This window comes from Pieris napi, chromosome Z (genome assembly GCF_905475465.1).
Source record: "Pieris napi chromosome Z, ilPieNapi1.2, whole genome shotgun sequence".
Taxonomy (NCBI): domain Eukaryota; kingdom Metazoa; phylum Arthropoda; class Insecta; order Lepidoptera; family Pieridae; genus Pieris; species Pieris napi.
This window is the reverse complement of record NC_062259.1, coordinates 6,993,454-7,021,330: the sequence shown is the minus strand read 5'-3', so window position 1 is coordinate 7,021,330 and position 27,877 is coordinate 6,993,454. Positions and strand designations below refer to the sequence as shown.

Below are 27,877 nucleotides of genomic sequence, written 5' to 3'. Positions count from 1 at the left end.
ATAATGCTATTTCGTAAGCATATAAGTAATGTATAATAATTAATTTTTACGTTCTAAAAATAAATCTATAGAACGAAAGAATTCATTTAGCAAAATTAGTGCCTAGAAAGAAGTGGCTATAAAGGATTTTTGAAATAAGAAACTCGAATGTATTTTTTGCCTTTATTAATACATCTTAACATCTAACAATTACATTTAACTGACACAAAATTCTATGGACACCGAAATATTTGAAATAAGATCCATTGATGTAATTATTATTGAAACATACAAATTGTGCATATTCTACACATCTTAGGTTTTGATTATAGGAAATATTATTCTAATTCTATCATACACCAATTATGATTCCATAAATAAATGGCATTGTCAGCCAATAAAATTCTTTATAATAAAACTTAATACAATTTAAGTATTAAAATACTGTATACGCACAGTATAATGACATTAAAAGAACATAAAACATCACGAATATTATGAAATTAAATAAACATTATTAAGCTTCACATTTACCTTATTTACAACTCAAACAATGTATATACATACATTGATAGATAATACTATGTACATAGCCCTAGGGGCTTTATCCAAGTGACAACTGCAAAGGTGAGTATTATGTAACGCTTCAAAGTTCTAACTACAACATAGGAAAATCTGAAGAGAAGCTGTTATAATTATTACTAATAATAAAGATTAAATTATAGCAGTTAAAAAAAGTTTTTTGAAGACATAATCACTAAACAAAAGTAATAAAATGAGCCATTTAGATACTTCAAATACAATAATATATATTGAAAATCATCCCTAATTGAAGAAATACCCTTACATGTGCAGGTCACTTGGGTATACAGATAAATCAAAATATTTATCCTATATACTAAAACTAATTCCTAGTCTTAAAACTAACATTAAAACATCCGTATTAGAAATGGTTTATTAAATTTGACATATAAAGCAGCCATTGAATTTCGACATTTTGCATATATTATGTCTACTACACATTAAATTGGCATAAACATCGATTCATACAATGAAATTCTAAAATTCCCAGAACAACATTAAATTGAATAAGATACAATACAAAATCTCATCATTGCACAGTTATAAAACACTTACACAATGTAATTCTACAATCGAAATTCAAAATTATAATATATAAATCAAAATCAATCAAATTATAAATTTATAAATCAAATTCTGATAGTTAAAGTTTCAGTTACGTATTTGACTCTGATTACATTATATTTAACCTATTCCTTCTTTGAAAAATTCCCGCACACAACGTCACGTAAAGTCTAAATAAATTTAGACCCTGTTTCGTTTAACCTTTCAGTCTTATGATTACGACTGTCCACACCATTAAAATAATTATCCAAAACTTTACACAAGAAAAGTCCAATAAGTAGAAAACGTGGTCATTGTACAAAATCTATTTTCTCGCGATTTAGTCGTATTTGAGTATGGATTCAATAGAAAAGTCAGGCCGGCGTCGCTGTTGGTGTTCGATATGAATGTAGGCCTGGACGGTCCGCAGCGGATCAGGTTCGCGTGGCACTCCGCTGCCACCCGGTTCATTTCAGCTGGGCGGCTTTGGCTGTACCTCGCGCATTATCAGCTAAGGTTAAACAAGCGCCATTACATAACGCACTCAAAAGTATCTGTTTACTTGATCCATAGCAAGAGACTAAAAAAATAAAAAAAAACTCAATGTAACATGTATATGTAATATATTGCCATCACCAATCACCAAAGCTTATATATAATAAGAATCGGATATCAAAACTGTGTTGTGAAATACATGTCATAAAATTATGTGATAGATGTAAATTTTGTTCTAATTTTAATAAACAAAAAACAAAAATTGCGTGTGTATAATGTTTGACTGTATTTGTTTGATTTTAATGTTTATACACAATATTTAAAGGTAAAGCAGTATCCGATTCTTAAAACTATTGATGTTATTACGATGTAAGCAATATAAACAATACAACACCAAAAACGAAAAAAACACAATCATAAATAAACCTTTAAATATTAAAAACTAAAAAAAAGTAACAAATCATATGTCATTAAAATACCTGTAGACATCAGATTTACGTCTTATTAGTAATATAGTTAGTAAAGTTCTATACGCTACAATAAAGATTTTTTCATTTATATATGTATTTTTAAAGTCACACAAAAAAAACAATTGCTTTTTGTGGCGTATAGTACGTTTTTTATAAGGGGGTTAGATACCTAAAATAATTTGACAAAATGACCCTAACTTTCTTTCAGTTTAGGTATATTCGAAAGTAGACAACCACTATCTAGTTTTAAATATCTTGCGATTGTTGGAAAGTTAAATTATACGAAGAAATTCGATATTGACTGACTTATTACACAAATGAAAACTTTATATTTATTTAGTGCCATAACGACAACGGGTTTTACCCTGAGACCATATACCATTTTTAACTCTAACTTTTGAATCTAAGTCTAGGTTCCAACGCTAGGTTGAAACACAATTAGATTCACCTCAATTAGAATAATTGATTTTTATGCCCGTTAGTTAATTTTCTAAGCAATACTGTTGACAAGATTTAAACAGGAACATTTTACGCAATCATACCCACTTTACACTTAGGGAGCGTTCAAGTATTACGTCACGCCATTTTTTGGAGATTATTGACACCCCCCCCCCATGTAACGGGCCGTAACGTTTTTCTGTACCCAAGTACAGTACTTTACCCAACAATAATAAAACGTTACGTGACCACCTAGTGACTCTTTATACCTAAAAGTTACCATTATGTGCTGTAAAGTACTGGAAAGTCGAAAATAATATTAACAATAACGCGTAATTCAATCCCCGCCATGCATCGTAACGTTTTACAAAAGGACCCCCCCCCCCCCAAATTCGTTACATACTACTTGAACGCTCCGTTACCCTCTCTTTTAATTTAGCTGTATAAAATTAATTTATTCTATAAATGATATTTAGTCATACCTGGTGCCTGTCGGCAGTCATAGCTTCACCAGACCTGGTCGGTGGCTGCTGGGACTTGGCCTGCGATGAAATGTCTCGAGGACACCGCTGTGGTTCTGGCGGGCCTGACACTATTAAAATAGTTAAATGTAATAGAACAATATTAATTAATCGTTTAGCGTTTTTAATTGTTCGTGCTTGAGCCCACCAAACATGTCCGAAAACTTTTACTAAACAAAAGTGTTGATAATTACACGAGCTTTTTTTGGCGTACTACACATTTGAAGACCACGAAAAGTACTTGAAACGTCGAATTCTTAAACTCCTAAAAATATTTACCATAGATTCGTTCCAAATAAAAAAATATGGATAAAACATATTATATATGTGTATGTTTGTGGTCTGTATTAGAGAAATAAAAAAAAGTTCTTGATGAAAAAAATTAATACTAGGAATGCGTTCGAAATTGACTTGAAAAAATTTGCCAGAAAATATTTACAGAAAATCGAATGCGGTGATTAATATGGGACATTGGTGTAGTGTGAAACTAATAAACTTACCTTGATTATCTACTTGACTTACTAAACTCTCGTAAATCAATACAATACTAAACTATTTAGGAACTGACGGCTAAATTGGAAAAAATATTAGGTCAAAATTATCATTCATTCATATGAATTGTGAATTGGCTTTGGTGCAGTACTAAAAAAAGCCTCTAGGTGATTATTAATAAATGTATACTGTCTTAATAATAAATGTTTATTATTAATACGCTACCCACTTAAAACGCGTTTCTGAGCATATAAAATTGTCTTAAACGGGTTTTCTGTCTCTGGTTACGGCTTTGTACATAACATTGTACGATACATTTTATATATCTTACAATGCAAACAAGTAAAAGCATATACGGCAACATATAACATTAAAAGCCACATAAAACTAAGTTCACACCAACAAGTCAACAACAACCTCCTCGTATTGAAGTCGGTTAAAAAAAATTGTTTTTGGCGCTGAAGGTTAACAACATTTAGGTGAAAGCGGGTAAAATTCTTGTGAAATTAAAGGGCTCTTTATAAATCAGGCCTTATTCATTTAAGACCTTCGATTCTCCTGAATTAACATTAATAGGACTGCGATGCTAAAAAGCAATGAAAACTTAATATTGTGATAAAAAGGCTTAAAAAATTTACTAACAAGTAAAGGTGTGTAAAGCGATACATGTATAGGACTGCGTCAATATCACCTATTTAATAAAAAATAACTAACTTGTCCTGTCGCTGCTAAAGTACGAGAATCAAGACCTCAAATACGTTGTCTTCCACTAGTAACTGACCTATCGATATGACCTAATATATAAAGTCCCTTTTAAACTAAATGACAAAAACTCCTACCGTCTGTAAGTGGTATTGCAAGACGAGCATTGACAGCCAGTAAGTGATCACGCCGCTGAAGTAAATTGCCAACGTGTTCTTCTAAACGGACATTCTCTGTTCGGAGTTGGTGCAGACAGGACAGCAACGAAGCAACTGTTAAATTTAAATCCACTCTCAACTAAGAGTCCATGTAAACTTTCAACTGTCAAACCTGACAGTTCAAAGCTTGACAATGCCCTTGTCCAGCAGTCGGATGAAATTCTAAAAAAATCTATATTCGCGTGCTTCACGCCCTAATAAAGACATTGCAAGCGGGAAGATAATGATATATGGTAAGTTTGATCGCAACACGATTAACATTTAACAAAGTTCATGCACGATATTTATTACATGCAAGAAATTCGTGAAATAAAAAAAAATGTGAGATGAATATTCTAACAAATTTGACATGCCAGTAGAATTAAAAATATAATTTGTACTAATAAACTTTACACAGATCATTCAACGTCGATAATTAAGTACACCGAATTCAAAGCCGAAACCAATACCAATTATATTATTGTATTACTTTATTATTATTTTATCAGTAACAATGTTAATCTAATTAGGCCCAATTTTAGGTTTTGTATCTACGAATAGCAATACAAAAATTTAACCTTTCAAACAAAAGAGCAAAATGCTCACGATTTCTGAAGTGATTTGGTAAATGATAATTTGAATTGATTTTAAAATATATTAAATATATAATTCATAAAAATCTAATATATAACAAAACGGTTAAGTTTATACATATGTATATCATAAGATCATAAAAACAAAAAATTGTTGTCACATTTTAAAAATTTTAAACAATTAAAAGAATTCAGTAATTTAATTTCTATATTATTATTCGTAAAGTAAACACTTGCCTATGTGTTTCTCTAACATAATATTTCATGTCATGCTCTAATTCATAAAGAAACAATCTTTTAGTAAATTCAAAATAACATAATAAACAAAGTCAATCGCGCAATGGCTCAGCATTATGAGTATAAAATCAAAAGCAATTATAAATTAATCCCAAAATAAATACCACCCTTAAATTAAAAAAAAAGTTTAATTTGTGATTTTCTTTTTATTGTAGGCGGTCGCAGCTTCCATCACTACCTCGTTGCCTTAGAGATGTTTTAGTTGCCAGAAATATTATTATTAGCTGTTGCAAACGTAGCCTAGATAATGTGTATAAAAATTGATATATCGCAAGCATTAAGGACATACTGTCGAAGTGCTGCGCCTGTTCCATGAGAAATTGGGATCCCTGCTCCCATTGTCGCTCTAGAAGCTGATCTAGGCTTTGGGCGCTCGACGTACCTCTTCCTGCACCACCCATCTGAAATACAGCTTATGATTTAAAAAAAAAAGTTGTATTCTGTTTTAAGCTGTAACTTCCAATAAAAATACCGAGGTTTGTACTGCGATAGTTTCAACAGCCAAAGCAATGTTGAAACTGTGGAATAGCGCGCAAAAACACCCAATATTTAAAAAAAACAAGTTCTAGTTCGGTTACTTTACTTACCTAAGTAAGTTACTTGTACAACCGTTTATTTTCAACTTATTTTTATTATTTAACAGATTGACAATTTTTTTTATCTTTTATGATTAGTTGTTACCCAAAATTAACATTCTCGTTTCCGATTATGTCCAACAAAAGTGTAATTTGGATTTGTGAACGCTTAGATAAGCCAAGTTAGTTGTTGTTGCAACTCCACCGTAATTTACCTGTATTTTTATATTAATTATAAGATCATATTTTAAAGTTATTACCCAGCTCTAAACTGTTTTATTTGAACATATCCATGCCTCCTGCTGATAGGGGACAAGTCTTTGTTTTTAATTTATGTTATTATTATTAATTACTTAAGATGTCATGTGGAACATGGTGTAATGGTTGCAGCTCCTTACAAACGTTGTATTAAAAAAAAAATGGCGATTAAAAAGAGTGGCGGAGAGTTTATTGCCAGTTCTTCTCTTCCGTTCTACGCCCTTAATTTGAGAACTGGCAGTAAATGTAAAATTAGAAGCATTAATATGTATTTCTTTAATGACGCATCACAAGTGTACATTGTGTTACCTACGTGAATAAATGATTTTTGAATTTTGAATAAAAACCGCCACCAAACTTAATTAGTGAATTCTTTTGTTACTCACTGGTGCAGCCTTATTAATGAGCGGTGGTGGTATGAGAGGCTCTGGTCCCGTAGTACCAGCCGCGTGTGCGGCTAATTCAGCGCTAAGTTGCTCTTGCAAGCGCGCTGCAACACCGCTTTCGGGGTTCAGCTCGTTACCGAGCATATGAGGAGCGCTACAGCTCACACTCATTCTGAAATAATTATATTGGCAATATAAGTTTGAAACTTCTGACGAGAACTTCGGTTTGCTAGACCGTAATTTTGAGGGGTAGAACAGACTGCATGGACCAGCTTCCGGAATCGCTTTGACTGTATGGGCCTGAAAAGTATTTCAGATCTAGCATGATGTCTGAGTGGAGTTCACGAACTGTTTTTCACGAACCGATTCTGTTTATGATCTCCCTATGATCTGCGTAACCGTTTCAGTTCTGCACCAGAACTTGGATGGATATTTGTAACAGGTTTGGGAAGACTGAGAGATGATTGTAAGTAGTTTTTTAAAGTACAATTTTCTAGTAGTTTAAGGTAGTATATAAGTTAAATTATTGTATGTATTCTGTATAAATAAATTAATAAATGTGCACTTTTCTACTGTGAGGACGGGCTGTTCAGTACTTTCTCTAAGTGAAACTCCGCAAGCAGTTTCAAGGAAAGTTGATAAGCTTATGTATCTACTAAGCTCAAATATAATAAGAGATAATCACAAAGTAAGGGAACTTTAGTAAGGATTCTTCAACGGAAGAAGTTATTAATTATAATCAACATAACAATTTTATTTTTAGATGTTTCAACAACAATTATATAAAAGCCAAAACTGTTACTCACTTGTTTTCAAACTTTGGCTTCAGTGGCCTCTCTGAACCTGAAATTCCAAAAAAAACATATTTGAATTCTGCGTAATTGCATTTTTATAAATTCGTGGTTTCACCTTGAATAAATCGCTTGTTTACACAAAATTGAAATACGAACCTTAAGATTAGTTATTTTCAAAACGGCTAGAGAGTGATAAAGACCAAACAAAATAATGTTTTTATAAAAATAAATTATCTTGACTGATGTTCACGTGGACTTAGGTTCGATTCGAGGAAAATCATTTTAAGAAATATTTTAATGTTTTCGTGTTGTTCTCACTAATTACATAGTCCTATTTTTTTTAATATATTTATTTTACAAAATAGTATAATATAATCACAATATGTTACATTAGAAAACTGCTGTGGTTTGTATTAAGGTAACCATAGCAGTCTTGTACACGTATTTACGTTTACACTTGTACATTTATTATATTACGACAATATGAGAACGGGCAGTTAATGTAATAATTATACCTATAAATGATATTATGATTTTTAGTACACTAAGGGACTGTTTCACAATGTATGGATAAAGTACCAAATAGCTATGCAACACATAAATTATTTGGATGATAAATTGTGCTATTTGACATTCATCGAACTCATAGCTTATGATGGACTTTATGTGACGAATAGCGCTATCTGACAGTCGTGAAACGCAACAATAGTGTTTATCCTACCAATAAGTAATAAATATCTAATTTGGAACTTTTATCCGTACCTTGTGAAACAGACCCTAAGGCTAATACTCGTAATAGAACGTCAAACTTAAATCTAATTTCAAGAGCTGTCGAACAATTTTTTCTGTATGAAGTTTGACATATTAGTCAGCGCTCAAGACAACGCGCGACTTGTATGGACCTAAAAATTTGCTAAAAAAACCAGATGCTGTCTTTACCGATTGTCCAATTGGAGGCAAGGAACTCATTCATTCATTGAAGCGTATTTTATATATTTGTTGGTACACCTACAATCGCTTGCTCACTGCGTAGCGTCGTGATGCTCTCTTTCTGGATTTCTGCACAGCTGCCTCCATCTCTGACGTTCTCCAGCTATGTAAATGGCTTAGACGCCATATTTTGTGTTCAGGTTTTGTGACCGGCTCCATCGTTTTGGGTCCTAGGTCTCTTTTCCTCCATTTTCCCAGTTATTATAAGTTTTTCAAGGTGGTCTTCGAATGGTCTATGAAAATGCAATATGGCCGACTTATTGCAATTGGAGACTAATGTGACGACCTCTTAGTGACGTTGCACAACGAATGCACTTCCTTTAGAATTAAGACATTGGTCCTATGGATCTAGGTATTGCACAGCAAACGTACTACGTTTAAATTTATATTTTTTATACCTGGCGAGCTTGGCGGCGACTCCTTAATGTTTTGTTCGTGGTACATCGGCGGTGGAGTCGGCATGGGTGGTCGACGTATATTGGCCAAGTTCTGAGCGGCTGCTTCTATAAACATAATAGGAGTTTTTAGACTTCAAAAGCACCGCTTTAACAGAGTATAACTTTAATTACGATTTAAACTTAGGGCTAACTAAATCTCTTATAATTAGTACTTTAATATTGAAACCAACAGGTTTACTTTTAAATCATAGTTAAGCGCATACATTTTAATTATCGCCAAACTGCTTAGTTTTGATAACATTTTAGATAATTGGATAGAACAAAGATATAAATTATTAACATTTGCCTACGAGCCATCTGACTATACCTGGTTTTTTGGACTTGGAATTTAATTTTCCCAATAAGTATAATAATAGTAAATACTTACGTATAGGTTGCGGTGGAGGATTTGACATGGCCACAACTGAGGTTGCTGTATGGGCTATAGCGCGTTTCTTATTACGATGCGCGGGAACTATTTGCCCCATGTTGGGACCCATCTGGTCCTTGGGAACTGCCATTCCAACCCTGTAAAAGATTGACCTTTAATGTAATAGTTCCATTATAACAACAACCGCATTGAATGTGTCGCAATAGCTATTTTATTTTATAAAATATAATTCGCCGAAAGTTGCAGATAGCAAAAAAATATTTTGCATTTTGCGTATACTTTGATTATTATGTTATATACACTGTATTGAAATGATTTTTTATTTACGCGAGCATACTAAGAAAATTTCAGTCGAAAAGTCAACAACATACTTTGTGTTAACGATTAACGGCAATTTAATTAATTACGGCGTTTCATAACGAGAAATTTCTTTTAAATTATTTAATCTCCAAATTTTTACTTATTGGCCGTATGAAAAATCATACAGAAACCTTAAGTTAGAAATAAAATCAGTGCAAAAACACAGCGGTCACTATACTTTGTTAACAGGATGTAATGGATGAACCGATGAATGCCAACAAAAGGGTCTTTCTGAATTAAATATATATTGAAATTGTCTTCGCATTACAAATGCTAATTTGTCAGCGGCGAGAATCTTGTATAATCAACATTAATAATCTGTGTTACTTTTCCCATGATTGTTCGTCTTTGTTTTTCACGTGTAATTTTTGAGCATGAATAAATAAATAAAAATGATTACAGCTTAAGTAATCAAAACAATAATTCCTCAGTACTATTAAAAAAATGTATCAACAGGATAACTTTGTCTAAAATATAAAAGCGATAGATTCACAATTCAGTTCAGAAGCAAAGATTACACGTGCTAAATGTTCACTATAATTAAGCATATAATCGCTTGAAAGAAGAATTCGCATTGTAAAATACATAGCAACGTAAAATATTGAACGGCCCAGCAAATTAAGACTTATGATTCTCTCGGGCAATGCCTAATAAAGTGTTTAAAATTCCAGTTTAAAAACGTACTACGTTGCGTACGTTCAAATGTTAAGTTATTTGTCGCCAGCGATATAATTATAAAAAGCTTACCCGGCTTTGTTAGGATCTTGCAATTCGTAGGTGACGTTGAGACCGCCCCAAGCTGACCTTCCTGGAATATGAGTTGGATGACCAGCAACACTCTGCTCCATAGCAGCCTGCAATAAAAAGCGATATTTATTAACAACTATTAAAATTAAAAACGAATATTATTTACTTAACGATTGTGTGAACATACTAATTCTGAATTTAAATAACTGAATCATAAGGTAAAATTAGAAACGGAACACGATACCTGGAGGAAAAAGGAAAACATTATTATAAAATACGACCAGCCCACTGTTCCATTACACGCTTAAGGTACAAGTAAAATTGTATGGTTATGTTGGAATGCATTATTCAGTGACTGAATCTGAAATTGTTGATATACATGCCGATTTTTATACTTATTTGCTCTTAATAATTCTATTAAGTATACTTGAATAATTCTATAAGTATACGTATATTGTAAGTGTGTCAGATACGAATCCCTTATCTAAAATATGTATTGTTTTGAAGCCACGACTCAAATAAAACTAAGGTTAAGTAAAAAAACATACTATGCTATTTATTCAAGAAAATATATAAAGTCAGGAATTATATAAAATAACATTCTGACTGGTATAGAATATTAAATTTTAATAGACGTCTTGTCTTGAACGTAAATTTATTAAAATGTTACAGAAGCTAAAAAAAGTGAATAAACCTATCCCGATGAATACGAGTAAATTCCGGAACCTTAGAAAAGAACCAAAGGCTATTTCGCAATATTTTCTTAATTCCGAGCACAAGATTTAAACAAGATTTGGCCGAAATACAGTTGAATAATATACATGTATTCAAAAAAAAACTTAATACATACAAGAAACTGTTTAGTTGGCAATACACACCCCGATATTCTGTATAAATAACTATGTATATGTATAGTATATGGAAATAGATTTTAAATGTAGTTTTTTTTGCAAATGTGGCCTAAATTAGTGTACCATGAACGTGTAGTTATTTTAATAAATCCCCAAAATTATTTAAAGGAACTTGATCAAAGCTTGTATGAAGACAACTAGTTTGTCAGTTTGCATAACAATTTAAACCCCTTTTAAAATGTACATGAGGGGTAGAAACTGATGATGCGGACAATCCGCATCAGATATTATGAAAGAACACTCGATCGTTACACTTACTTAGCCGCAACGAGATTACAAATGACAGTCTCATAAAATGGTTTGTCTGGTTCTATTTAAAAAATATCTATTTAATTTGTTTAAAATTTACTAAGAAGAAAAATAGAGACATTGAACCTATGGATTCATTTTGAAACACCCGAATCGTGTTACATTTAACAAAACGAAATTAGAGTCTTGGCACGTGGAGATATTAATGTAAACAATTTGCAATACACTGTATTATTATAAAAATCGTCACGAATTGAAATATCAACTCACCATTTCCACTCACATGTTCGGCCAAACGCACATTTTGAGTTCGCAAAAAAAACACGTTATCAAGACGACAGATGTTGTCGAAATCAGACTTATTATATGACTAAAACCAAAAATAGCGATCGACTGGACCAAGTAAGGGCAGGTAGCTGGGGATGGGGAGCAGGTAAAAACTGCAACACTTTGCTAAGGGTAGTTAAACACGTGGTTTGACAGATGTGAACGTATTTTGGGATTTAATTTTTAAAGTTTATATAATAGAGATTAGTATGAAAAATAATATATTTTTTACTAAATATACGTTTGGTAATATTAAAATATATTGTTTTAGGGTTACGAAATTTTTAGAATGTTGTATTGGTTTTATAATGACATTCTACTTTTAAAAAAAAACCTATTTAATTAGTTTTCGAGTACTTTGTTATAAAATCAAAAATAAATTTGACAGGACAAAAGATGATTCGAATTACAATATCAAACACGTTTCCAAAGAAAAATTATAATTAAATTATAAAATCTATACGTTTTAAAACTTATGCGCAAATAAAAATACTATACTATAATTAACAATTAAGTACAAAACATACTGTGAAGTCAACGACACAACCAAATGTGTTCAGTATTGAGTACATGTGTTCTCTTTAAGGGCAAATATTATTTATATCATACAGTACTTTAGAATTGAGGGGTGGGAATAAATACTGGGGACAGTATGTTAATAATACAATGAATATGTTACTTTGAGATTCAAATGGTTTTTTAGAACCTCTTTTTTAGAACTTGTTATCCAGGGCCATATTTCCGGGCAAACATTGTTTCGGTTTGTAGAAAGAAATATAAATCATTCGATCTTGTAAATAATAATTTCCTCGCTAAGTATGGCTATTTTTAAGTGCCCGACTACGTGAATAGGAATTACAGAATTTCTTTTTTATGACCTGTAATTAAGTGGCCCAAAATAACCGTTAGTTTTTATCTTCGAAAGTTATATAAACCTTAAAATTACCTGTGGAGTATCCGATATATTTTATAAAAAAATGCAATATCGTGTTGGAAACATCTTAACGCAATCAAGCTCAGGATTAGGTAACTTATGCGCATCCAACCAAATAGATTATGGAGAAGTTTCATGTCGGTGGACAGATTTCGTCTCATGTTAACTAATCACCCTTTTCCATGATACATACAAGTAGTATGCTTATGTGATAGAGGAGGATTTACCATAAAACTTACTTGTTTTTGCACTTGATGAAACATCATACTTGTATGTCCGGATATATCCGACGGTGGTCCAGGCATCTATATAAAAATCAATGTGAAAACCAAAGAAAACGACATTCCCAAGTAAAGCAATCTTTTAATTAATTATATTTCAAAGGATTCATTTGTCAAAAAGCATCATGCTATATTTAGAAAAAACAGGGCTCGCTTAAGCGAAGCTTTTCTATAAAATATCATGCAATATAAAAGCTACCTTATTATATAAGTAAAACTTAATTGTACACACAACTATGGATTTACACGCCATGGATGGGATGTAGGCCATTTTGACCAATCAAATGTTTTAAGCACAATGATAATGTAATTGATGAGAAACAACGTTAATACGAATGGAATGTCGAGTGTTTTAATATATAACTGCGTAATTTTGTTGCTTTTTTCGAGCGATGTTAGATTTTCTATTGTTTTAAAATCAAATAATTTAACAGTATTGTAATTTATTGGAGATTTGAATATTTTTTGTATATTAAATTTCATAGTCTAAGATTCCTAAATCGCCAAACATGTATATTTTTGTATAAAAAAATATGTGCTAATACTATATATTTTTAAGTGTGTGGGTGAGATTGTTTAGCCGAGAATTATTGATTCATTTTTAAAATATTCAATATTTTTTTAATAACTCGAATTAACGACTCAATGTTACGCGTTTAAAGAGTGCGCCATCATTATTAATATAATACTTTTATTATTAAAAGTTAGACAACTCAAATCGAAATTGGGATTATTATAATAGTTCGCCATTTTTGGATATGTAAACGTAGGCTTTATGTATATTATATAGTTGTGTGTACAGGTATGGACCTGGTGTTGGGTGAAGTGCAGGCCTTGGCTGGACGTCGGCAAAGGCACCGAGACGAGCAGAGATGCGGTCCCATCGCGCCCTTTCGCGCCCTACACAACCCACGCATTAAATAATCCCATTGTATTTATTCCACTTAACTTTCATGTGATCATAAAAAAGATAATAATATTCTAACGTTAACCTCACAAACCGAGACAAGTAATAGTTTTTTTAACGTAACCCTATTAGCGTAGTTTTTGGTATCACCAAAGCATGCATACGATAACCACTCATTCTCCATAGGCACCAAAACTATATAAGTAAAAATTCCTATATTTTACTCCCTAAAATATTATTCATTTGGTAAATAGGCGATATTTCCAAATAATTAAATATCAATTCCTAAGCTAATCGTCAATGTGATCCAATTTAAGGCGAACAGCAGAAGCTTTAAGCAAAATAAAGAGCATTGCATTACACGTCGTATCCAGTAGGAGAATCTAGTACCATTATTAAAATTCTACAAATATCTCTCCGAATTCGCTACACTATTTTTAATAGTTTAAAAATGCACTAATGATAATCAAAATATATACCACAGACTCCCCACCCTGCAAATAAACGGGTCATCATTAAATAGTTAATTTATCTATATTTTTAATCCGTTTTGTAATGACATGCCTCACATGCGTCACACACACTTTCAAATATGGTGATGAATTAAAAACATTAATAGATTTATGATTTTTAATAATGACCCATAACCAAAATGGACGAATAAGCAAAACATACCTGGATGTGAGATGGAGATCGGATATTTGTCATCTGGTTCATACCACTCGGCCCGGGCATTGGACTTGGTAGATGCCTATAAAAATAAAGTCATCAAGCGCTTGCACTTGCCCAGTTCGATTCCGGTGAAAGAACTTTGGAAAACTACTTGTCTAGTAGTAATAAACCCTGTGGTACTATTAATAAACCCTCATAGTACGTTTATGTACAACTTAAAGTAGCGGGTAACGGCGATTATAGTAAACAGCTATTTAAATTGATATTTAAATTAGACCCGTTAACAGATACTTAAGTTAATAAAAACGAAACATTTTTTTTGGTAATATTAGTTTGTCGTGCACAAAACTCACCGTGTTTTACATATTTAATAAATGCTCGACTCTGGGTATAGCTTAGCAAAACACCTGGAAACGACAGTGCAATAATGCCTATGCATATTCTAGGTTGTCATCGGTAATTAAATGAAACATACGCGTGACGCTTTTGTCCTATGCTTAGCAATTAATTCATAAATAGCTTTTGATGACTAAGAACTGACAGGTCATAGCTATTATATTAATGAACGTTCTAATTAGCTAATTATTGAATAAATAATGATTTATCTATGACTTTTTAATTTATTTTGATAAATTATGAACCTTGGACTCGGGTGTGAGACTGGGCTCCGGGCCGGCGGCGGTTGTGGTTGGCTCACACTCGCAAACTGCATTGGTGCAGATATTGCATCTGGGCCTTCCATCTTTGCCTACAAATAAAAACATATATGTATTCACATACGTATCAATGTACACTATGCCATTGTCAATGCCACAACCTATAATAGGTCTCGGCCTCAAATTGCATTTGTTTCTTTGATAATTCTTATATCATAGACAAGTAGTCTTCAAGACACATGTATTTTTTTTTCATTTGAGACATGCCGGTTTCTTCACGATGTTTTACTTCACTGTACGATGCCCAAATAGAAAGTCCATCGGTGCCTGGGATTGAAACTACAACCTCAGATTTTATATTTTTCCCTTTCTAGCCAAGAGCGTAGAACGGACGAGAATAGCTGGCTAAAAAATCCTTTAAATTGCAAAGTTTATTCTCTTTTATTTTCAAGATCCGATCTTCCCGTTATTGAACATTAACGTCAAGTAATTGTTTAAAAATCAAAGTGACATCAACCATGTCAACTGAAGAAAATAACCATATAATCACCTACATATGTATAACCCCTCTCCAATGCGTATATACTACACAATACACACACATTTTGATAAAATTTATGTTTTATTTTTCGAGAAATTTATTGACAAACACACACACTTATAAAATTTATTATACGTGCTCGGTTTAATATATCAAATATCTAATCCTATTACGGTCAATTCATAATTTCTTAATTTTTTGAAGTCGTAAAGATACACTTTTTCAAAACCAAACCAACAAAACCATTGACGTAGCCGTTTAATTTAGTGAAGTGGGTGATGAATGGTTATTTAAACGAACCGGTCGAACCGTTAAAAAATATAATATATAAAATAATAAGTTTCGTCAAATTAACAAACTTATTGACTAGCTCACTGACAATTTATTCAGTAGCTTTGTTATCGAAAAGAAAAAATATAATCGGAAATTTTCAAAATTGTTAGTTTACACAAATAGTTACAAAAATAAACTAAATTCGTTTATTATTAAACTAGCAGACTCGGCCAAGCGTTGCAGTGGCTAAGTTTTTTGTTATATTACATAGTAGTAAACTATTCAAGGGAAACGGTAGGAGAACTTATGTGAAAGGTATTGCGTTGATACTTTTAACACAGCGCCATCTGTTAGAATTGTGTCAAATAATAAACAAATAATTTGCAATAAAATAATATTGCGGCTATAAATTAAGATGTAAGCTATCCTATCTTTTAAGTTGGATCAAGCTGCACTTGGTGTGCAAATTTAATTTAAAATCGGTTAAGTAGTTTAGGAGTCCATCGCCGACAAACAACGTGACACGTAATTTATATATATTAAGATAAGAAATACTTGCCTTTTTAATTACTTTGTCCATATCAATATGTGGCTCATTGCTTGCATGGGATTCCCAGGCACTGCTCGAAGACTGTGTCTCCATTGGTGGCTAACGCAATTCAAAGTAAAAAAATAATCTTTTACCACTCATTAACTTTTCGGTCAAGTATTTTTAGGTAAAAGGGCTTTCAGCCGCTGCCCATTTAAATTCAAGCATTCTGCGCTATTCAAACAATTTTTTCTGGAATATAGGATTTCCACCACATTAACAACTACACCACGTACAAATTCAAAACTCAGCATATAGTAAGTATAACCCCTAAGTATTGGATTTGATTCCGTCGTTTATGTATGCAATTTCAATGTTCTCAATATCCGTAGCGCCGACGAAACCTTGGAATTGTCAGTATTGGAAGTTACAGAGTAATGACTCTGTTATGGACCCCGTCATAGTAATATTCAAATAGGTATTTATTTACGCTTACTGTAGAATTGGTATAATATGGACAGGTTAAAAATCTAACCAAAAATATTAATCTTTAATATTTAAGAAGCTATAAAAATTCCTTTATAAAAAAATATCTTACCGGAGGTGGGGCAATTTGTGGAGGTGGAGTCGGGTTGTACTCAGAGCTTTGCACGTTCGAAGCGGACATCGCTTTGCGTTTCTTCGTCTGCTTGGTCTCAACTGCCTCTGTATTTGTTATAACGGACTCTTGGTGTGCCTTTGAAGAGGCCACTTGGACCACCGATGTTGCTGACGATCTAAAATCGTTAAGCGATTAGTTTAGTGATGTTACCTTTGTACCAAAAACTTGGGTACAAAATATTGATGTCGAGAACGTTATTGCTATTGAGACTTAGTGATAACGGGCGACTTACATATTTAATAAACTTCTCATTTTTATTTCTTTAGCTATACATAACATTCATCTTTGATATTTTAATACTTTTTTGCGACCGAAAAAATGAATCACACTACTACAATTAACACTAGAATGCCGTACAACCAAAATCGATAGACCTGGATCAGGCATATCATAACATAAAAATAAACATACCCAGGAGGTGGAGTAATAGTAGCTGGAGTGGCAGAAGCAACAGAGCTGATGACTCCAACAGGCTCGTTGGATTTGACACTTGGGGAAGCGACCGGCGCTGGTACCTTGTTAGATCCAGGAGTATTACCACCAGCTGTAAAATATATAAAATTATTGATTACCTGTTTCCCGCGGTACACACATAGCGAGTGTGGTATTTATTCATAATAAAACCGCCGACAATGGATTCTTTTTTATTTTATGCTATTAATTTGATGCTGAGTTAATTTTAAAGTAAAAGTTTTAAGGAAAAGGATAATAATCCTTGTGGTTGTGTGCATGATTTCATTTATGAAATTTTTGGCATCTCGTATCTTTAAGGATCAACATCCTAGATTTAAAAAAAATATTAGACGTGGTTAACTAAAAGGGTTCAGGATAATTTGAATGAAAATTATGAAGCACCGAAAGCGAACCGCAAGCATTACGCAAGAATCCTTATAAATAATTATAAATCTAAACCGTTCTCAAATCCACACAAATTTCATCAAAATCTATCCAGCGGTTGAGTTTGATTATACAGGGACATAAACCAAAATAAAGAATTACCTTTAGCTTGCTCTTGAGTTGGTTCAGGAGTACGCCTTGGAGACGGAGCTGGAGTGCTCGCTTTGCTCCTGCCTCCAACTTCACCTGATTTAATAGATTCACAATAATATATTTATTTTTACCTATTACCCTTTCCATTACAATAGTGGCCACTGTTTAAAAAAATATGATTCCTATTATGTGTAAGCGTTATGAAAGCCTAGATTAATCAATGGATTAAAAATGGGAAAATACAGAGGTCTGAAAATTTATGAAAATAGGAATAACTAAGTTTCTTTTTCTATACTAATATTATAAAGAGGAAAGGTTTGATTTTTTGTTTGTTTGAAATTAATAGGCTCCGAAACTACAGGACCGATTTCAAAAATTCTTTCACCGTTTGCAAGCTACACTATTCCCGAGTGACATAGGCTATGTTTCATTTTCAAAAAAATTAGGGATGCTTACTAAAACTTGAATTAATTTTTTTTTATTATATTATATTTTTATATTTCTTATCAAAATAATAACCAACGTTTCACATAAGCTACAATTTAATGGCATAACCACAAAAAAAGCATGGTGGATTGGTGTTCTCCTGCCTTTTCTCTTGAATAGTATACTACTATGTAATATAACAAAAATCTTAGCCACAGCAACGCTTGGCCGAGTCTACTAGTAAATTATAAAAATCTTACTTTTCTGCGTGTCAGCGTTGTGTTGAGGCGAAGGTGCTGGCGTATTATTCTTACTACCAGTTCCTGTATCAGCCGAAGAGCCACGGCGATTTGGCGATGGCTTCTTTTTATCTGGCACCAATAGAATATGTTTGAGGAGACTTCAGGTAAATTTCACAACAGCGTTGTTGACATACGAAACATGTAGTATCGGATATATATGGAATCAGTGTATTATCCAGCGGTATTTGCAAGGAATATACTACATATATGTACTGAAGTAGTGCACTATATCAGATTTTTTTATTTAGATTAAAAAACTCTACAATTTCTAGGTCTGGGCGTGATACGTGATGTTTTTTTTAAATAGACAAGTAACTGATCAGCCTTTTGTGCCTGACACGTGATCGGCTTTGTTTTTGTTTCGCGCCGCTTTCCTCACGATGTTTCCTTCAAAGTTCGAGCAGGTGTTGTATACGCACATAGACCGAAAGATTGTTTAGAAAGTTTCTACTTATTAAATGAATGATTAAAGTAGAATTTTAATATAGATCAATAATATTTTACAATGATTAAACGACTTAGCTCTATCCCATCTTAAACTTGGGTTGATTATTGTTTTTAAGTGAGTTATCACAAGACAATGATAACAATAGTTAAGTGCTGATTTTATCTAAAATTAATATTTTTGATCAATAGGTGTCGTTAACAACGTTATGAAATTTTTTTATAATTCAAATGTATGATTATATAATATTTTCGTAAAATATAAAGATTGTTTCGAATATTATTTCAATTACTACACGGGCTTATGTTAATTAATAATACTATAAGATCCTTTAACATAAGTCATATATCTGCATTATCACCTATGGCAAACAGTTGATGATAATTCATCAGCTAGCCCAAATTTTACGAAATTCTCAATCTTAAACGAAATACTATTATCTACATTAATTCCTTAATGTTAAACGTGAGTACCCTACGTTTTACTTACTTACTACGGAAGTTATTTACTAACTTAAAAGTAAATAACTTCCAATCTATTTACCATAATGTTATAGAAAATAGGCAAAATATAAATAAATACAAATACGGTGGAATATGTAAATAACAAAATCCTTCTTTTTCCATACAAACGAATTGAGGAAAAAATAATCTAGTACATACCTTGTTGTTGTATTGGGACAGGTGGTACTTTTGAAGAACTCGGAGCGTTCTTATTTGAAGTCGATGAATGAGACGACTTACGGCCAGGCTAAAATAAAAATAAAAAAAATATAAATATAATTGTGAATTAATCAGTTTTTAAACCTTAATTGTAATGATTTTTTAAATATTTTGAGGTGGTTTTAAGTTAAAAATGTACTTAAAGTATAACAGTCAACTCTACGACTAAAGCATAAAAGAAATTTAAATGTGCTTTTATATAAAATTTCTAAATACTTTTTATATTATACATTCAGAATATGTCAAGAGGCAACGAACTATACACGGCATTGTCCGACTAAATCTCAATAAAATTATTTAAAATTGTTGAACATATATAATTGCTTGATAATAAAACGCAGAATTAGCTTGAAGGAATGATCTGTAATTTGACTTATTTTTATATTGAGAAACAAGTGTTGCTATATTAAAGGCCATACTACTAGTATGGGAGGCAGCTGCTCTATTTAAAAGTGTATCCATCCCTACCAATCAATAGCGGCATATAATTTTAAGACATTTAGCTCTAGACAAGGCTACCTCCCGTACTAATAGTATCAAGTAATGACTTCCATACAGTTCGTTGATCAAAGGACATACCCCTTTAGATTTAGAAGCGTGGGTTGGAGTACCGCTGCCAGTGGCCATAGGAGATGCCTCACCCTCCTTCTCGCCGCTCGAGTCACTCGATTGACTTTCGTGAGTAACCGGCTTGTAAGGCGGAATTGTCTTCACGTTACCACCCTTTTTCTGCACATTTAATAAGTCTGCTCAAATGCCAATAAATGGAGTCCCTTTTACCCTGGGACGTGGGTAAAAACTGTTAGGTAACCCTTCCAAGCCGAACGTTATACCAGATTTTAAATGAGACCGTTGAGACAGTTACCGAGGTTAATATTAATATAGCTACGACCCACAAAATATATAAAATTTTATGTTTTCACTATCTATTCCTATGTTGTATTTAGAAAATGTTGACGACTTAATAATGTAAAGGGGCATTCGGAAATAGGTTGTTCGAACCAGTAGTTTTGGCACTTTTAATATTAAACGGACTTAAAACGATAACTAGAGGATACAAATTTAAAAATAGATAAAAAATCAATAAAATATATATTAGAATTGGAAATATAACTACTTCATTCGCCATTATCTATGGACGTAATCTTAAAATATTTATTTTAAATACCAAACGTAAACAGCCTACCAATTTACTGTAGTGGTGTTGGCAATAACCGCAGTATTTGACGTTATCAAGGTAGTTGCCAGCTTCCTCACAGAGTAGGCCCAATGCCTGTGCGCAAGTCACGTGAAATTGCTGCCTGCACCCTAGAACAGCATAAGTTAGAATTAATTCTATGTAAGTTATAATAATAATAATATAAAGAGCTATGGATTTCATACATCTATCAGTCTGATTCTCATATAAATATTTGTAGATAATTTGTAAACATTTTTCATATACCAGTAAGAAACTGTTCAGTTAGGAGAATTAATTTCGACATTGTGTCGAAAGACACAATTTAGTCTATTTCAGTTTGGGCGATTCATTTAAAAATCACCCTACAACCATATTTATGCACAATTTTCTATTATTATTTATCTCTATAAAAAACATCATAATTTAATTATTCATTTAGAAGTGACAGCTAAAAAACTACCAACTTTAGTTACTAATTTTGTTCTCGTTCTCGTAAATATTTCAACTACATTATACATACTTTTAAAATGAACCTAAGATAAGAATTTACTCCCTAATATAAAATAGACATAATAAACAATTGTAAGTAAGTTAAGTTTAACATTAACCTATATATATATATATTGTATAGACATTAACAACTACAGAACTGTTTGCATCAATGATCCTCACACTACTAACTGAAGACTTTGACAAAGTGCAACTCATAGAGCAAGCAGGCTTCCGCTCTGGCATTCGTACAACCAATTATATACACACAATAAAACAAGTGAGATAATAGGAAAGCTTTTGACACCATAAACATGAACCAAAAATATTTAAATATCATTAATATCATATATGAAACCTGCACGAGAAACGTCAAGCTGGAATCTAGAGAAGTAATAAAAAATATAGAGAGGAGTCAGAGAAGGAGACCCTCTTACATCAAAACTATTCATAACAGTACTATAAAACATATTTCAAAAAACCTTGACTGAGAAACCAGAGGTATTAAAATTAGCAACTGGTACCTAAACTATTTCAAATTTGCTGATGACATAGTAACACTGTCTGAAAAGAGTCACAAGAACTATTATCCTCTCTCGGGTAAGCCTATAACTGAATGCAATAAAAGCAAACAGATTTAAATGACGCATCAGTATCAAACTCTAAGTCAAAATAACTATATTCATATAGGTAACCAAGTATACTTATGAAAGTCAACAGAAAAAATATTAAATTGATTCTAAATTTACATTTACTACCAGTTCGCAAGTCAAGGGCGTAGAGCGGACGAGAAGAACTGGCAAGAAGCTCTCCGCTACTTTTTTCCAATCGCAAACTTTTGAGTCACACATAATGTTTGTAAGGCACAGCAGGCACAAAAATTTGATCTGGAGCAAATCAATCCCAAGGATTAGGATCAGTAAAATAATCGTCAAATTTATAAAAAGTTTTATTGATCAATTTACGTTTAACTAGAGTTTTGAATTTATTCAGTGATAATTCTCTAATTTCGCTTGGGAGTTTCAGGTAAAAACGAATACAATTTCCATATAACGAGTGGTTTATCTTCTGGAGCCTGGTTGGTCGTTCGCTTAGATTAGTTATGTTTCGAGTGTTATACAGATGAAAGTCACAATTTGTATTAAAATCGTTTATATTTTTTTATACAGACAACAAGGCTTCAAGAATATAATGACCAGATAGTGTCATAATATTTAATTCCTTGAACTTGGTGAAATATAGCAAATGCCCCGAACAGCCCGCTTCTGCAGTACAAATATGGATTGAACCACTGCAGCAGCACCTCACAGTAGAATACTGAAGGGCATAACGCTGTGAAAGTAGCTATGATACACAATTTTAGCCGTGTTCCCATTAGTAAACTTTCAGATTTTCGTTAAGGCATATGCTGCAGAGCTTAGACCAGTCACTTTCCATGCGGCTTGATCCCTTGGCGTTGCGTAGTGATGTGGGGTCTCTCTGCATCTTCTACCACATTTACCATGAAAAGTGTTCAGAGGAGTTGTTCGGTCTAATACCTACAGCTGAGTTCCATTATCGGACGTCAAAGAAGAATAAAACATTATCCGTATCAGCTCGACGTCCCTCGTTCCACAACTGAGCGTTTTCTAAACCACTGAAGTATTTGCGAACCTTCAAGAATTTCTTGAAAGGCCGGCAATCACTTGCGAGCCTTCTGGAAATGTGTCCATGGGCGGCTGTATCACTTAACATCAGGTGAACGTCCCACCCGTTTGTCTCCAATTACATTAAGAAAAAAAAAGAATCTGTTTAAAATACAGTGCTTATTCATCAATAACAGAATTTAAAATGACTGTTGTTGTCTACCACAAACTACACACACTAGGTGTAATATTGCTTTTCATCATACAATTCATATAATTTTATGTAACTCCTTATTTGCCCAGTCACAGAAACTTGTTTTCTCAGAGACCAATAAAGTCTTTTGAGTACATACTTTCTTGAATTCATCAATAAATGATGTACTATATAAATAATTAGAGGATAACTTGTCACACAGAAATGGCATCCTATACACTAATGTTTCCCTAAATCTGACCAAACAGTCATTTTTATAACAAAGTAGTTATCAAAATTTTCTTCAACACGTTTCTAGTTACCTTAATTGGAATTCAAACAATTCAGTGTGTTCAGTCATCATTTAAATCTATTGAAAATACTTTCAAAGGCGTTGTCACTATATAAATTATCTATACAAGTGTCAGTACTGGCGGTTATTATTGTGGTTGAATGAAATTGCTTTATTAAGTTGTAAGTTATAAGAATGACAAAGTAAATTGACATTTAAGTTAACACACAATTAGCTATTTATTAAATTTTACTAATTTACACAATATCTCCTCTAAAACTTTTTCAGCATTATTATAGATAGCTGTTGGAGGACAATATAGACAGACAACAATGAATAGCTTCAGTTCCACACAAGAAATTCCAATGAATTGTTCTACAGAGGCGGATAATATCCTTCTATTCTTTCTACATTTATTTTTTTTACCTTCTTTCTTCTTTAAAATATGAACATCATGGGAAAAAGTATTGATTATGAGGACACCTATATCTATCTTGGCAAACAATTGTCATACTCTAAATCAAATAATGAGGATGAAGTTGTAAGAAGAACTAACACATCATAGAAGAAGTTCTGGTCGTTCAAGGAGATCTTAAAAGGATACTTATTAAGAGAATTGATTAAATATCAATTTGAAAAACATTCTAATGGATAGAAACGGCCTTCAATGGTTGCCAAACCTTGTTCACAGCAAAGGTTGAGTTAAAGATGGATGGATCAACACAAAGAGCTAGGGAAAGAAGTATACTAAATATAAAGATACACAAAGTAAAAAGTGATTATACTAGACAAAATACTAAAGCAAATGATGCTCTATGACAAGCTTTAAATGTCAATGGGCTGGTCATGTCAACATGATACCTGGATGATGGACATTAAAGACATGACAATGGAACAGGACCACTTGGTAAAAGTAGAGCGGGCAGAGCAAAAAGACGGTGGGCTGATGACTTGTAGCAGGAAAAGACTCTCAGACTTGTAGCAAAGATAGAGCCACCTGGAAAGGGTTCGAGGAGGGCTTTACATATGATGGGGGTGGATGGAGGGGATTTGAAATGTACCTCAAGGATATTTTTATATATATTTATTTACCTGATTTATTGCACTGCATACATGCACCAGCATTGGCTCTGTGAGTCTTTCCCAAATCTTGACAGATGTAGCATATCTATACAAAACATATTCAGTAATAAATATTTCTAGAGCATTTTAAAATTGTTCATTATTAATATTCTTTATTTAATGTATAAACAGTATTAAAATTATAAAGAAGTTCTGATTGCTCATGCTTTACAGCAAGCTAGGTTAACTTCGTAGTGTGTTTTCTATATGCTTTCTTTTAATCAATTCTTGATAGTAATATAGCAAAAAATTGCTACTTATTGAACAAAGTTCATCACTAATTTTTTGTGACTAAAGTGTTTTCTTGTATAAAATACTTTTCAAGGCTCAATGACAACTTATATTGCAATGTTAACATACCTTGTTATATCTTTCAGGTGGAATCAACCTCAAAACAATTGGCTCCATAGATGTCACATTGCCAAATCTGACTTCAGGTATGTACAGCGCACATACAACGTGAGCCCAACCACCGGTGTCTGTTCTCTTCAAAGCACCAGACTTTGAAGGGCAGAGTTCACATCTCTGCATGAATTATTTAGTAATTATTTAATGTGCTAAATGCCTTTATTCTTATAATGCTTACAGGTCTATAAACTTTTGTTTAAAAAAATAATAAAACTGTCCATAGTGAGAGTTTGGACTTTCGAAACAAAAGCATTATATTAAAGATTTATGTTACAAATCTACAAATTAGGTGTAATTTTACAAATGATCTTGGACGCTTAAAACAAACATATTTTAATTTATATATAAATTTTGATCAACAATATTTGTTTATTTTCATAAGAATTGATGAAAACATAAAAAACTTACAACTTTGCCTTTGGTTTCGGGACTCTCACACTTCCGGCAGAACCAGGGTCCTGTAGGAACAGAAATTATCCCGTAACAGGCTGAAAAAATACAGTTATATGAAGACACAGCCTAGTTCCGATAGGACTTCATTTTGTGAGTGACATTATATATACCTTGATGAACTGCAACAGTACACCCATTTCCATCACAATAAACTAGCGGGTTGTCAGGCCAACCACGCTCATCAGAGCATACACAGCATCCTCCTACCATCTCCTTCATATTGAATGCAGCATTATTACCTTAAAAGCTATAAAGGAACAAATTTTTCAAATAAATAATTTTTATTCCTGTTAAGTAGAAATCAAATGAGTAATGATTAATGTAAATGCAAGGAAATTAGACACAAAATGAATGAATTTATAGTATGTGAACATAAAATAATAAAAAACTATCACCACTATAAACTGCCTGTGTAAAAGATTTGTTTAATTTGCTTTGAATTTTTATATAACTGAGTTTATATAGAACGATTTTAAAAGGTAACTAAACACTGCACTGCTTAGAATACAATAGAATGTTTTAAATGCTATCCACCCAGTTGTTGTTATGTAGCTTTAAAAGCAAATATATCTATAAGTCTTTATCATGTCAAAAATCAATATAGCTAAAAATGGGTCACGGGAACGCAACTGCGCAGAAAGGTAATAAATATACGATCGCAAATTGGAAGTGCACTAGTGCACTTTTATATCGTAATTAAAAACTCAAATATTATTGAATCGTGATAAAACACTTTGTTTTCTTAAAAAAATAAGAATTTTCATTTAGTTCACTCAATAAAAACGACAATAACACAACTATAACAATATTTTGATGTGGTTTTTATCGGACATTAAGGGTAACAATGAGAATGAAAATGAAATTTTCACCAAGTCATTGCATATTTACCACAAGAAAATACATTTCTTCATTGTTGTTATTAATCCAGGTATTTTATTATTTATTCATTCATCTTTTTCCAATTTCGTATTAGTTAAACACCTCACCTGCGCGGAGCAGTATCTTTATAAATCGAAGTCAATACACGTAACTGAAACCCAATTATAAAGTGGTAGGTGTAAAATAAATGTGTTCAAATACAAATTAATGATGTACTAATAAAAACGTTTAAAATATCCTTAACAAACAAACAATAATATTCACAATAAGCTGCTTTCACAAGCCAAGACTAGCCATGACATGATGCATATTGCCTAAAGACAATAGATTTCACACTAAAAACATAGGTAATACAAATATAGGACAGAGTAAACAAACTTACATATCTACAGTCTACTTCAATATTAATACCATAGATTTAAACTTTGCAGTCTTGACTATATCTTAATGTTAAATTAAATAAAGAAAGAGCTCTCAACGCGTTTAAGTGAGAAAATATCAAACATTACAATGAAAGTCACCTTAGTCACTCAATCGCCAAATATTAATGTTATTAATAATAATAAAAGGTATGTGCGTTTTCCAATTACAGCACTAGAGCGCATTATGCGGCATAATCTCTCAACGGCACAGGCTCAACGTTGAATGTTCCAACTACAGCAACGCTTCGCACAATTGAGCACTCTCAAAACTAATGCTCTCGCGTGCTTCTCGTAATAAATACCAACACAGTGACAGAAAATTGACCAGTGTTTTTCTTTAAGTTGGCATTTATCGAAATTTTCGTTAGTAAATATTATTTATTGTTGAAAAATTTGTTTGAAAATAATTAAAGTTATTTCAAACTGCTAAAAAAAATATAAGTATGGATGAAGGTATAAATAGTTACTTTTTTATATTCCACATTTAAAATATGAATACAATTTTATTTTAATATTCGTATTTGTAAACAAATTTATTTTACAGGATTATACTCTTGTAAACATTGCAATGGTTTTGAAAAAGTATATAACTTTTTTTGAAATCATTTAAAAAAATTTACTCAAAACTTAAATGATGTAAACTTCTTACATATAGCGATAAAATGGCAAATCAAAACAAAGAAAATTGTATACGGTTGCCAGCTAGTATTATAAAATTACCATCTGATGCGTGTAACTTTT

General features: G+C 32.3%; 1 protein-coding gene across 10 annotated transcripts; it reads right to left on the bottom strand.

The window, feature by feature from the left end:
- Positions 1-148: 148 nt before the first annotated feature.
- On the bottom strand, positions 149-27,030 carry LOC125062380 (protein AF-10). Of its 10 annotated transcripts, none has more exons than XM_047668254.1 (26): positions 26,724-27,030; positions 25,946-26,082; positions 25,791-25,870; positions 25,335-25,499; positions 24,945-25,020; positions 21,260-21,381; positions 20,653-20,802; positions 20,014-20,101; positions 18,865-18,975; positions 18,188-18,271; positions 17,600-17,732; positions 17,126-17,303; positions 16,558-16,647; positions 15,170-15,276; positions 14,532-14,607; positions 13,760-13,849; positions 12,908-12,973; positions 10,248-10,354; positions 9,138-9,277; positions 8,711-8,815; positions 7,335-7,371; positions 6,529-6,700; positions 5,599-5,710; positions 4,360-4,494; positions 2,990-3,099; positions 149-1,615 (listed from the first exon to the last, which is right to left on the bottom strand). In XM_047668254.1, exons 2-26 carry the CDS (start codon positions 26,052-26,054, stop codon positions 1,577-1,579), a joined length of 2,682 nt encoding a protein of 893 aa, XP_047524210.1. In that variant the 5' UTR covers positions 26,055-26,082; positions 26,724-27,030; the 3' UTR covers positions 149-1,576. The 10 variants fall into 10 exon arrangements, with proteins under 10 accessions (XP_047524210.1, XP_047524215.1, XP_047524212.1 ...); XM_047668259.1 differs by lacking the exon at positions 13,760-13,849 and adding an exon at positions 14,336-14,350 and having other exon boundaries at positions 26,822-27,030; XM_047668256.1 differs by having other exon boundaries at positions 149-1,684; positions 26,822-27,030.
- Between the last annotated feature and the right edge of the window lie 847 nt (positions 27,031-27,877).

What these genes read in the sequence shown, in the direction of transcription:
- LOC125062380 (XM_047668254.1), bottom strand. Translation starts at nt 26,054, where the DNA reads ATGAAGGAGATGGTAGGAGGATGCTGTGTATGCTCTGATGAGCGTGGT. An exon ending in TACTGTTGCAGTTCATCAAG is followed by an intron (nt 25,871 to 25,945) that starts GTATATATAATG and finishes GTATTTTTTCAG; the next exon opens with CCTGTTACGGGATAATTTCT. An exon ending in TTCATCAAGTGCAAAAACAA is followed by an intron (nt 10,355 to 12,907) that starts GTAAGTTTTATG and finishes TTTTTATTGCAG; the next exon opens with GCTGCTATGGAGCAGAGTGT.